We start from the raw sequence: 13,901 nt of genomic DNA, 5'->3' as shown, positions 1-13,901 counted from the left end.
GTTTGTTCTTATTAAAATGAGAACAATTACAGTATTTAACATCTCAAGTAACATGGAGCTTAGTTCAGCTTGCCAAGCTGCATTTTCCTTTGAATATTTCAGATAATAAAAAAACAAATCTGCAAATGGGCGAATTTTCCTTGAATAATGATATTCCACAAATAAGGAAATAAGTGAGAACTGAACTGCGAATAAACGGGAATCCACCGTACTCACATAAACTTCTACTATATGAAAAATACTTAAAAAGAGAAGTAGCATTTATTTGTGGTGCGATTATCCTTCTGCTACAATAAATCAATGACAGCATGTATCAGGATACACATAATCAATGTCAGTTATTAATACGTCTGATAGAATATTCAATATTCAACATTATTCACTGAACTACGATCCAGAACCACGCAGCATTCTGGGAGGGGAAAGACCTTAGCTACTCAACTTCACAGTCAGCTTAGCAAGGTTGGTGGCATTAACTTTCTAACTCACTCTTTGTTACCTAGCAACTCTCTCACTCTTTGGTTACCTAGCAACAACTTGTTGAGTAACAGCAACAGTTTAAGGTTTCCCCACTATGCCTCACATCTGCTTCAAAATAAAAAAAAACGGCATGGAGTGAAAACTTAGGATAAAACAAGATAGGTCATGACACTGTTTTGGGAGTATTCCAGATACTTAAAACATAAAACTTATAAATAATTATCAATATTGACAATTATTGATATCAACTGATGAAATAGTTATAGTGTGATAAGTTTTTCAGCCATATTGTCCAGCCCTTCCAACTGCCCTAAAAGATTAATATGTTTTTTTTTAATTTCTTGATAACTCTTTACCAGGAATGCCAACCCCCCCCCCCATCTAATTCAAATTAAATGGGTTTCAAAACACCTAGTTAAAGATTCAAAGTCATGTTTGTGTTTAAAGACCCATTACAGTTTAATAATTTCTTTAAACTTTTAATAAACAATAAAATGTTTTTTTTAAATGTTCAAATACTAAAAAACCAACAGGGATTTCTGCATTAGCGATAGCACTAGCATAGGACGTGTGGCATAGCAGCTTAGCTAAACAGATCTACTTTATGCTCAAAAAGTAAAACAGTCGCAGATAACATTTTATGTCTTTTATGGGAGAAGAGCTAAACAAAACATTCATTTGCTCTGTAATGTTGGAGGAAATGAATAACACCACTAGAGCCTGTAGTTTTGTTCAAGCTAGCACTAGCACTTTAGCACTACTATGAGGCCTCTGAAAATGAAGCAAAAACTCATGGAGTTTTTTTCATGTGAATTGATTTTTTACTGTTAGGTGGCAAATATGGAAATAGTGAAGTTAGTGGATGTATAATTTACTGTCATAATTGACTATTATTACTATTAGTATTACTACTACTATTATTCCCCCTGCAGTGACAAATTACACAGGCTTCAAAACATTAACTTTAAAGCTCCAAACCCCACAGTATCATGAGTTCTTATGAAATTTCAGTCATAATTTCAAAATTTTGACAAAATAGATAATTTATATTAAAATTATCCTCCTGACCCCACTAGGGACAACGGTGTTAGAAAATGGATGGATGGATGGAAATGTTATGATCTGAAAGGAACAAATGTCATATTCCATAAGTTAACTGGCCAAAATGGGGAGCAGAACCACAGTCGATGAAAATATGGCATAACATTATACAGCAGACCACAAGTGTTCATGAAAACACAAAAAATACAAAGCTATAGAAAACAAAATATGTTCAAATACATAGAAATTACATTGTTTATTCAAAGTTATGAAATTGTTAGAAAGGATTACTTGGAGCCCGAAAGACCCAAAGAACAATAGAAATTATAGGGCTTAAACTGATTAATTAACAAACTAAGATACACTAAGAGGCCACTTTATTAGGTAAACCTGTTCCATTGTTGACAATTTACAGATTGAGTGAAATAGAAAAGGGAATTAAGTAACGAACTCAGTATTGTTGTTAGTGCTGAGATTTTCATACACAACTATGTCTCAGATTTTCAGAGAATGGTCCCAAAAAAACCCAAAATATCCTGTGAATGATGTCTTTAATACACATTTTACTGCCAAAGTTTCAGAGTTATTTGTAAACCATATCCGGTGTGTTTTAAATTTGAATATTTTCCTCCACACCTGTACTTCTATCACATTCATCAACGTCTCCTGTGAGACGAGCTTTTCGAACGAGAACATTTGAGGCATTCAACGAAGCTTCTGTGATTGGATAATTTATTAACTTATCGCTTTGAATCTTTGGCGGTTGCGATGAATGTTTCAACTTCTTTCCACAAGTTAAAAGTCAAACTAAGCTAAATATCAGTCAATGATTTACAGAGCTGAAATAATTATCTGCTTCATTTTATAACTGCTTATATAAGAGTTCAACAGGATGGTTCTTAACAGTATAATTGCTTCGGTTTTACAATCTTGCTGGCAAAGTCAGGGTAGTTAAGATTCCTCTGGAATTCAAAGTCTAACTTTGAGTTTCAGATTGGAGAAACCTGAAACTGTTGTATAATCGTAGTAAAATCAAAATAGATCAGAGATTTAGGATGTGGACTTCTACGAATACAATTAAAAGTCACATTACAAAGTCACCAAATCTTTGTTTCTTCACTGTCTGCCGTTAAATCAGACCAAACCTTTAAGGTAGCTAAAATAATATTTCTGTTTGATAAATGTCAGAATAATGATAGAGGGAGATCATAAGCTATTTTTTTTAGGATTTTGTAGAGTTTAATTTTCAAATGAAACTTTAAACTTCAACAGATTGCTGGAATATTGGATTATAAGTCATACATTTTCTGTGGAAGTTGCGATGGCAACCCCAAAATGTTGACTTTGTAGGTAATGTGATGAAAATCTTAGGGTTATTTTTGTGCCTAAGCTTCAACTTACTGGCTGATGTCTTCAGATGTTGCTTAAACATTAAATAATTTATGATGTCATATGGTTTCTTTTATGTATCAAACTATTTTGCAGAAAAACAACCTCAGATGATGATGCTGCCACCATCGTACTTTGCAATTGAGATGGTGTTTTTGAGGCTTGTTTCAAGTTTAATTTAAATTTTAGATTCATCAGTAGATAATGTTTGTTTCTGAGTATATAGTCAAACTGTTGTCGCTTTCTCTGCTGCTTTTTTAGAAATGGTCTCTTCGTTGCTGAGCGGCCTGTCGGCTCATTTCCCAGCTTTTACAAGGTCTTCTGCTTTTTATCTGTGGTTGATATTCTCAAAGAATCTGTCTCCTTCCTGTGCAGCTTACTGGCTGACAATATGGCTAAAAAAACGTATCGTGAGAAAAGCATTTTATATCAGTTGATATTGATCATTATTGATCCGTTTTTGGTTTTAAATATCTGGTTTTAAATGTCAAACTGGTGGCACAGTGGCCAAACCTTAAACTGCTGCTGCCTAAGTTAGTCAACAGGTTGTTGCTAGGTAACCACAAGTTGCGCTGCAAGTTGTTGCTAGGTAACCAAAGAGTGCGAGAGTAAGCTGAATCCACCAAACTTCGCTTAGCTTTGCGGTTCTGGATCGGAGTTGAGAGAATATTCTTTAGATTGAATTTTCTATCAACATATTATCTGTTGATATTGATCATATGTCTATCACAATATATATATTGTTACTGATTTATTGTTCAGCACAAATAAACATTCATAGGATGGACATTTTGCCCAATGATTAATCAGACTTATAGAGGTTCTCAGTTATTTTTTTGACATCTTGGCTGATTTATTTTTTACTTTTTCTCGTCAAACATGGAAGACCTTCCACAAGTGTTCCTCTATTTAATTAAAATAATGTGAATTTACCTATCAGAAGCCCACAAAATCTGTAAACTTTTGAATTTGAAGGAAATAACAAGCAACTAAAAAAATGTGTCATTATTCTGGCATTTAGCAAACAGAAATAATTTTGGTGATCCTAAATGTCCTAAAACGGAAAGGTTTGGTGTGATTTGTTGAGGAAACTGATTTGTGTCTTTCTATGCAGTGTACAGAAATGTTTCAACTTTAAAGATTTATAGCAGCATCTACCCTGGAACAGAAATTGAGGTGCTTATCTATGGGATAAAAATTAAATTTCAGATTTTTTTTCATACTAGATTGTTCCCCCCCCCCCCCCCCATTCTTTTCTAAAAAGGAAACTAGACATGTGTTAAAAATTGGTTTTATTTCAATCATTCCTTCTGCCAGTTATACGGCAGAGTTTTAGGATCATTTTACAACAATCTTTGTTTAATTTTGAGGATATAGTCATAATATTAGCTAAGTTGTACCAGAAGAACATCTTAAAATAACGAGAAAAAAGATGATTAATGAGAACAAAAGCTTGGATAGATAATTTGTTGGAGTTGTTCTAAAGATATTACTTAATTCTCCTAATATTATGATTGTATTCTCGAAATTAAAAGTAAAAACACTTAACTTGATCCTTATATTCCTTCGTAGAGTTGATCCAAACTGAAAGTCCGAATAAATAGAAGCTAAAAAGCACACTTATCAAACAAAATGGCGGCATTGGCCCACTGACATCACTCAACTAAGGAAAACCAAGGGGAAAAAAATCCAGATTTTCAAAAAATTAAATCTTCAAAACCTCAAAATTTGATAAAAACAATAATATTGATTTATCACCTTGTTTATGCATTCCTAGAGAAGTGACTTCTACTGTTTTAGATGGTTTCTGTGCTTTTGACAGATAATATCTGATGCAGCGTTCCTGGATTTCGTCAACTCTTATCTTTCATAAATCAGTTTCATCACCATCGTTGCATTGTCACACTGGCTGGTTGTTGGACTGGAATTACTGAAAACACACTGCGGACGAGTTGGAAAATGTCCGCCATGCAGCTTTTGTGTGGTTTGTTTGCTGTTTTCGAGCCGCTGTCCCGGGCGGGAAGCCGCGTTTTTGGAAAAATCTTCCTCATGTACAGAAATGCGCAGCAGAGGCCTTTGGAGCCAAGTGAACTTTGCTTGTGTCTAAGTGAGTTTTATCATTGACCACAGCTGAACTTTGCTACTCAGCGAGTTCCCAGTTACTGTCACCGCTGGCAAGAGGTACTGAAACATGAGTTATTGTCATATTTATGATGCCAATAGCAGGGAGTGCAATGTGAATTGTCCTATCAGCTCAATCGGAGGAGAACCACACCACGTTCAAAGGACATTGGACCAGGCCTGTTCTTTGAGTTTGCTTAATGTATAATTTATGATTTTCTTTCTTCTTCTTTTTCTTTTTCAAGAGCCTCTGTTCCTGCAGGGAGTGCTTCCAGGAAGAAAAAAAAATTAAACAATGCTAAATTTAGCTCGGTATCGTTTGGACTGGTGCCTCGTTTATTCAATGCATGCTTCAGTCTCAGTCTGGGCCACAAAATAAATGTAAAATTAAATTTGGTGTTTGGAGCCTGTGTGTTGGCGCATAATAAATGTGAATTTTACCATACTTTCCTTTTACAATATCCTTAAGATGCACTTTTGCACTGCTAAGAAGTGATTAGCCGCTATTTTTAAGGTTCTTAAAAGCCGACATGTCGATAATTAACCGCAGTGACTGGAGTTAACGAAGTAAGCTGATTTCTTTTGATATAGCTCCCTTCAAGATAACAAATTTACAAAGTGTTTTTACAGCACCATAACATAAACTATATGATAATGAAATATTTATGAAAAGATATGCATTATTATTTATTTTAAAATATATTTTAGCAAATTTTTAAACAAATTTTTTATACTTTTAAATTCTTTGGTCTGTACTGGAATTAATTTCCAAATAAATACATAAATGATACAGGAAGTTAACATAAAATGTACGCTAATAGTTCCTTTTTTTAAATAAGTTTTTTTTTTATGTACTTTTTTATTTATTGGTTTATTTTAACACTTTTTTGGGATACTTTTATACTGCTACATACTTGTCTTTGTTCTGCCCTGATCTGAATGATCTAAATAAGCAAAAACAAAATAAAAATAAATGAAACTGAATTTTGTTTCTGACAAAGAAAATCTGAAAATGAGCTTCAAAATCTCACCATGTCAATAAAAACTGGTGGAGATGAAAATAGAAACTTAAGCAACATCTGGTGTTAATATAATAATGAAAGATTGAACTCAAAACTTCGCATATAAATGCTGAAATAGATGCATTTTAATAGAAAAACTTGACATAAATGTGAAAACAGGTTTGTTTTTTTTGCTAGAGTTTGGATATAAATCACCAAGTAAAATACATAAAATTATAAATAAACATCTAAACTATCCTCCTTTTAATGGACAATGATTTATTCATCACTCAAATAGACACAACACAGATGCAATGCTGCCTTTGACCACTAGAGGGAAGTGTGGATCAGTTGCTGCTTTTGACCTTGCTTTTTTTTCAAGGCGGGGAAACTGAATCTATTTTCTTTTTTACATCAAAGTTGCAGATCGTTAATATTGGTTTTGTAATCAACCCACTACAGGTGAATGAAGGCTTTAGAGTTAATTTGCATGCTGGAAAACGTCACTACAAACAAGTATCATTGTGAAAATCACAACATCTTCTTGTCTATGTTGCTAAATTTGAATGCATATGTACTGCATAGTTAGTAGGACCTGAATGCAACAGTTTAGATGTTAATTTCTGCAGCACAGGCTGAGTTTATAATGCTTTATATATATAAATAAAAATTAAATGACAACAATGACAAATAATTCAAAGGTTTTCTCAGTGTAGAGAGAAGTGCTGGCTAATGAACAAACCACACCACATCTGGTGTCAGAGGAAACCACAGTGAGCTGAACGTGACACACACACACACACCTTTCATGTCGACTTCACTAAACGGGGACTTTTCACTGCAACGGTGCAGCTAAGCTCCGTTCCAAATCTGAAACTTAAAGAAGTAGGGCTGCAACTAGCGATTATTCTAGTAACTGACGATCAATCGATTAATCAGATAAAAATATTTGGCACATTCTACAGATTTTTCATCAATACAACATTGGAAATGCAAATAAATAATTGATTTTTATTTTTTAAATAAGAAAATTAACATTTCATTTCCTAAAATTAAATAACACGGTGTTCCTTTAGTTGATTTGAACTGAGTGAAACTAAAATTATCCCACTTACGGAGTTTTGGGTAAAACATATTTATAGACAAAGGTGTTTTTTAATCTTAAATGCAAATTTAAAAAAAAATTTATTCCGTTTTGGCTTAATTACTTCTTTGAGTATGTTGTTCTTTCAGCAAAAGCCTTTTTTGAGTCCTTATACTCAATAATTAATCGATTACTAAATTAGTTGACAATTATTTCAACTAATCATGACTAAATAAACACAAATATTGCTCAAAACAGAGATTATTTACTTGTCCTTTCAGGAAGTGCTATTAAAAGTTACCAGTAAGACATGCTATGAGAGCTGCAAGTAGTAAAAAAAATAACTTTACAATAACAAACTATGTTGTTTTTTTAGCTAAATCTCTTGTGGACATTTTGGAGGTGAACAGTTCTTGTGTTTGAAGTTTTCCTATAAAGTTTAGTAAAGGATGGAAATTTATTTCAATATTGTTGGAAATACATTAGGAAGGATGGAAGGATGTTTGTATTTCCAAACTGTTTCCCCTTCTCTAAATGTTGTGTCCTTTTTCCAATCCTTTTTTTGGTGTCGTTCCTTTTTTACTTCTGTCCTTCCTTTATGTCCTTCCTTCTATCCTTTTCTTCCTTCTTTGTGTCATACCATCCTTCATGCCATCCGTTATGTTCGTCCTTCCTTCCTGATTAGATTGTGTCCTTAGTTCCTTTCCTTCTTTCCTTGTATTATTTTACTTTAAAAATATGCAGTTGTTTATAGTTTTTTAAATATGTTTTCTATTAAATAGGATATATTTTGTTACTGTGCTGCTGTAACAAGTGAATTTCATTCTATTCTTCCTTCCTTCCCTCTCTGTACTCTTTTCTTTCCTTCCTTGTAACTTTTCTTCTTACTACTTTGTGTCCTTTATTTCCTCTCTGTTTATCTCTTCCTTCCTTTTTCATTTGTATCCTTTTATTCTTCTTTTCTTCATCCCTTTTGTCTTTATTTCTCCTTCTATCTTATATCTCCTTGTGTCCTTCTTTCCTCCCTCCCTCTGTCTATTCCCTTGTATTCTCCCTTCCTTCTTTTCTTTTTTTGTTGTATCCTTTATACTCTTCCTTCTCTTCTCCTTTCTTTCCTTCTTCATGACCTTTCTTCTTACCACGTTGGGTCCTTTATTCCTCCATCTAGCCATTCTTTCCTTCCTTGTATATCCTTTTTATTCTTCCTTTCCTCCTTTGTTGTGTCCTATATACTCTTCCTTCTTTCCTTGTATTTTATTTGTTCTTTCTTTCTACTTTGTGTTCTTTTTCTCTCTATCTCTACTTCCTTTCCTTCCTTGTACTCTTTCTTTTCTTTCCTTGTATCTTTTTGTCCTTCCTTTCTTACGTTTTACTACTTTATCTTTCTTTCCATCCTTTGTGCCGTCCACCTCACTCATGTCTTTCCTCTCCTTTTTTTGTTGTTTTTCAGATTATCTTTGTCTGATTTTAAACTTAGTTTAATTAAACATTTAAATCAAACAAAAATGTTACCTCAGTATTTATTTTACAGAAAGTTGCCTGTAAATGTTGCAGCAGTGATTCTGTGAGAAAAACCTCTCATAAACGTTGGATTTTTATTTATTTATTTATTTTATCCAGATACTGGCTGCATTTTTCTACATTTTCCAACGTGAGATTATCCTGCTGCAATTAAAACATGAAACTACTATTGAGCTTCAGATATTTTCCAGAGGGCGGTGGCGCAATATAATAATTTCTGTAAGTGAGTTCTGTATTTTATGAGTCGGCTCCCTGAGAGAAAAGAAAATCCCTTTTTTATGTGTTCGGCTGATCTATTTGTTAGTGCAGGCAAATATTTTTGAAGAAAGCAAATAAAAATGTTGGCCTGAGCAATTATTTATTCGGATGATCTCTTCGTATTTGCTAAGGTGGGGCCTACGCTGCGCCAGGCAGGTGTGTTAACGGTCTCTGGGTTTGGAGTAAATTTATGAGGCTGTTTTGTGTCTCGCTGCCTCAGGCTTTGTTAGCATGCTGCCGCGCTCCGTGGACTTTGTATTTCATGGTGAGGTTGATTGCTGCTTTGCTGTGACGTAACACATCTAACATTTCCAGCCGTCCACAATGTGTCGCTTTTTGTGTGTATGTGTTTTATGATTCAACCTTTAGTGTTTTATATATTTATTAGGCTTTTCACATTATATCAAAAACATAAAAAACACAATTCTAAGAGAAAGGAGCAAAAAACAAACAAACAAACAAAACAACCAACATTCCCACAAAAACTGTCACCTACAAGGTATTTAGTAAAAAATAAAAAATAAATGAAGACCATACAAAAACCAATGTCAACATTTATGGAATCACTGCTCTGCCAAAATTTCAAGGGTTTGCTACTCCTGGACCTCTATTGAGGCTTTATTGAGAAAATAATCATACAAAATTTCCAGGTTTTATTAATATTATTCAATTTTTATGTTTGTTTTTTTTAAACAAGATTTGATTGGGATAATACTTAATTATTCTCAAGGGGAAAGAATGTTTCAAATTTTAGTTAATTTATTAAATCTCTAGTTGAAACAGGTACATCTTTGGGGTCAAAAAGAGCAAATTTAAACTACTGGCAGTCCACAAAATTCACTACATTTAAACCACATAAATTTTTTTGTTCTAACTGCTTAATAATAAACTAAATTGTTATGAAATTTGTAAATTGTTAAAGGGGATCTACTATGAACTTTCCTTGGAGTCTGAGCTGCTCCTAAAAACATCCCAAGTGCTTAAGAACAAAAATAAACAAAAAACTCCCAGCCATTTTAAATTAACATGTTAAAATACCTTAGTATTTCAGTATTTCTAACGTCTGAAATAGAATACTTTTGCTGCAAACTTTTGTTGAGTTGTGGGAGATGTAACATACAGTACAGCAGGTGTAGGATATATTTTTAACCAAGTTCAGCACAAATCTGATTTGAAATATCTTTGAAATATATTTATTTTGGCCTTTTGCAATAAAAAACAATAAATAGATAAGAAAAAACGATAATGGTTTGTTATAAAAATAACCATGTACAGCCAGACAGACAGACTCCAACGTCTCTCTGCCCAGCTTTATAACCATACGACCAGACAGAGATTTAAAAAGGAGTGGCAAAAGCAAATGAGGTGGATTAGCACTGCTTGCTAACAACTTATGGTGTCATCCAAGAAATGTTGCTGTGGAATATTGTTTCCGGTTTCCCCCATAAAACTAAACCCGGTGCTCAGGACGCTTCGGCAGTCATCCAGACTAACGCTGTGATTTTGAGTCAAATTTTTTTTAAAGTTGGCAGGAAATGTGAAAATATCATTTGATAGTTATGCATCTTTGGAAGACTGGAAGATTAATACCTAAACACCAACTGTAAAGTCTTAAAAAAGGCAATAATATAAAGGAAAAACTAATAAATTAACACTAAAGCTGGTGGGGACATAAGTAAAGCCTGGTGGCCCGCCAGACTTATAATACACAGAGGAAACCCTGATATCAGTCATGATGAGATTGTCATTCGACAACAGTCTTCGGCCAGAGGTGTTTTCAGATTAACTGACTGCTACCTACCTACCCATAGCATCACCATCGACTATTTGAAGTTTCTTATATAATACAAGTTGTGACAAAAATTGTTTTCCCTTTGAGATAAGATTCTTTTGAGATAAGATCTTTTAAAAGGCTTTGTGAAATGAAATGAAAAAGATATTTCTGTTGAGGTCACCCCCGCATCTTAAAATGACGAGCAGATGATGAGAGTATCATTTCTCAGCATTTCTGAAGGAAGTTTTACTCTGAGACTTGCACGTTTCTACATCTGGTAAGGGATTTAAGGAGGTCGGTGTCGATTTGAAATCAGCCATTTCACTGTAGTCCGCAAGAGGAGAACGTTGAAAACAATTGCCAACATGCCCAGGTTTGAACGTTAATGGAAGTTCACCTTGAAAGTAGACCGCAAGATGCTAAAAGAAGTCTCCAAAAACCAGTAAGATGACATCGTGGGAAAAAGCCTGAACAATCAGGAAGACTGTACCAGCTTAACTTTCATGGGAAGGAATGAGAAGGAACCACAGTGACTAAAACTGCATCATTTGGACACCAGAACAGAGGACATCTGGTATCTAATGCAGCATTCCATAAAGACGTCTTAATAAAGAACGAAGTATTCAATGTTTGCCCTCATTTTTTACATGGTTTTTATAGATTTGCTTTTCTGTTCTTTGTTGTAATCCAAACCCGTCTTCAGTGTTTGTTGCCTAAAAGCTCAATCTTAGCTCTGTCTAATCAAAGCCCACAGATTGAGTAGAAGTACCAGCAACATCAAGAACCTGTAGATAATTATGGCTGTTGGACAAAAATAACAACGTCCCATGATCCATCCATCCATCCATCCATCCATACATCCATCCATACATCCATCAGATGATCCATCCATCCATCCATCCATCCATCCATCCATCCATCCATCCATCCATCGAAACAAACAACCAGTGATCCAAAAATCTATCTATCTATCTATCTATCTATCTATCTATCTATCTATCTATCTATCTATCTATCTATCTATCTATCTATCTATCTATCTATCTATCTATCTATCTATCTATCTATCTATCTATCTATCTATCTATCTATCTATCTATCTATCTATCTATCTATCTATCTATCGCTCTGTCTCTATCTAAAAATGTTTTAAATGACTAATAATGTGATTTAAAATGTTTTAAATGTCTAATAACGTATAATAAAGTATACAATCATTTCCCAGTTAACCCCAGTTCTTACAGGAACTATGTCAACTGGTTACCAGTGTGGGTCAGGGCCATCTCACTAGCAGACAGAGACCCAGCCCCTCTTGTAAACAGGCGTCTGGGCCTTCCACCCATTCTACCGTTTCATTTCCTTACTTTAAAAAAAAAATATTATTATTATCACATCAGGACTAAGTCTGTAACGGCTCGTCTGTTCCAACTTCACCCAGTTATAAAATGCTGTCGCCGGGCTGGTCGTTGACGTTACAGTTTAACGGAGGTTTGTTTTCTTGCCTGCACGGTCCGCGGCTACTTCCTGGTGCCACAGAGAGAGGCAGTGCTGAGTTAAAGAGACAGAAACACTGGTAGAAATTCAGACAGAAAAAAAAAAACCACTGAGAGAGGAGAGGGGCTGGAGACGTGATAGGAACAGTTGACCGGATTCCCAGAAATTGAAATCCCCCCTCTCTCTCTCTCTGTCTCTCTCCCCCTCTCTCTCTTTTTCTTTCTGTTCTTATTTATGTATATATTTTAAATATTTCCTCGGTGAATCGAGCGGTTGTTCTTCGTCGGCGCGGATGACGGTCTGCTGCGGCTGAAGCGGAATTGTAACGGGGGAACATATTCCTCCCTCCGACGGACGGACGGACGGAGAGAAGCCTCGCAGAGATTTATTATTATTATTTTCACAGCACACTAGTTGTTGGTGTGACTATTATTATTTTTTAACCCCCCCTCCCCTCCTCCTCGGCTGCCATTTTTTCCCCCCTTCTCTTTACAACGAGATTATTTTTAACGGCTCCACAAGGAAGGGTTGAGGGTGACGGAAGATGGGTTGTTTGGGCAACAGCAAGACTGAAGACCAACGCATCGACGAAAAGGCACAACGAGAGGCTAATAAAAAGATAGAAAAGCAGCTACAGAAGGAGAGACAGGCGTACAAAGCAACACACAGGCTCTTACTGCTGGGTAAGGCTCGTTTAAACGCGGTGGCTGGTGTTTAAAATGTGGACTAATCCGTTTCGTTTACCGAACACGTAGCCGTATTTCTTTGACAGCAGCAGCAATAATATGTCATGGGGGTGGATATTGATGGGAGCTTCACAGCCTTACAGTTAATAATAATAGCAATTTACCCCCACCTTTGAGCATATTTACCCCCTAATATGTGGGCAGGATGTAGTCGCTTGGTGCTAGATTTGTGTTTTTATATATATATATATATATATATATATATATTTATATATATATTTTTTTTTCTGTCGAAGGTGCGGGAGAGTCCGGAAAAAGCACCATTGTGAAGCAGATGAGGATTCTACACGTCAACGGCTTCAACGCTGAGTGAGTGCTGCGCATTTAAAAACTGCACAGAAAATAACATTTAATGCTCTCCTTTATGGCTACTCTGCTAATGAATAACGCCGCCGAGGCCAGCACACAGCCTGCTGCCACTGCAGCGCCTGTTGGGGCCCTGTAACCACCATGCAAACCGGCTAATATCTGCCTCTCCCCCCCACTATTTCTGCTCTGTTTTATATATATATATATATATGTATATATATAAAAAAGGTACAGTTATAAATACGGGGGATTTGAGTGTATCACCAAGCCTGTCAGTGAAAAAAACAAAACAAAAAACAAGCAGTTTCCTGTTTCATGCATGGAGGAAAGAAAGGTTGTGATCGACATAGGCCTATTGATGATTTGTTTTGCTGCAAGGCCTTGCATGGCATTGATATTAACTGTGGTCTGTTTTAAACAGGCCTGCAACATGTCAGAGTCTTTTAACTGCAGGAAAATCCTCTGCATGTGTATTGAAATTAAAGAGCGGCTGCGAGGTTTAACCAAGATTTAAAAATTATAATGGTGGGGTAAATTATTTCAGCATTGTTTTTGATAATGATGAAATTATTACACATCCTAGAGGAGTTTCTTTGGCATAAATTTAACCCCAAATGGTTTTTGGTCTATTTTGCTGTTTAAACATTTGTAATCTCTAAGACTGAACCCTGTTTTCCCATATT

The 13,901-nt window shown here is 35.1% G+C and overlaps 1 protein-coding gene across 2 annotated transcripts in view; it reads left to right on the top strand.

Moving 5' to 3' along the window:
• The window catches only part of gnal (G protein subunit alpha L), a 76,131-nt gene that overhangs the window by 9,763 nt on the left and 52,467 nt on the right, over window positions 1–13,901 (top strand). Inside the window, exons 1-2 of one of the 2 annotated variants that reach the window (XM_005801973.3) lie at window positions 12,260–12,846; window positions 13,146–13,218. In XM_005801973.3, coding sequence (XP_005802030.1) covers window positions 12,708–12,846; window positions 13,146–13,218 — 212 coding nt within the window. In that variant the 5' untranslated portion in view covers window positions 12,260–12,707. Of the gene's footprint in view, window positions 1–12,259; window positions 12,847–13,145; window positions 13,219–13,901 lie in introns of those variants that run through there. The other variant, XM_023335714.1, reaches the window with a different exon arrangement.

Source organism: Xiphophorus maculatus, chromosome 6 (genome assembly GCF_002775205.1).
Source record: "Xiphophorus maculatus strain JP 163 A chromosome 6, X_maculatus-5.0-male, whole genome shotgun sequence".
NCBI lineage: Eukaryota > Metazoa > Chordata > Actinopteri > Cyprinodontiformes > Poeciliidae > Xiphophorus > Xiphophorus maculatus.
This window is presented reverse-complemented; position numbering and strand designations above follow the sequence as displayed.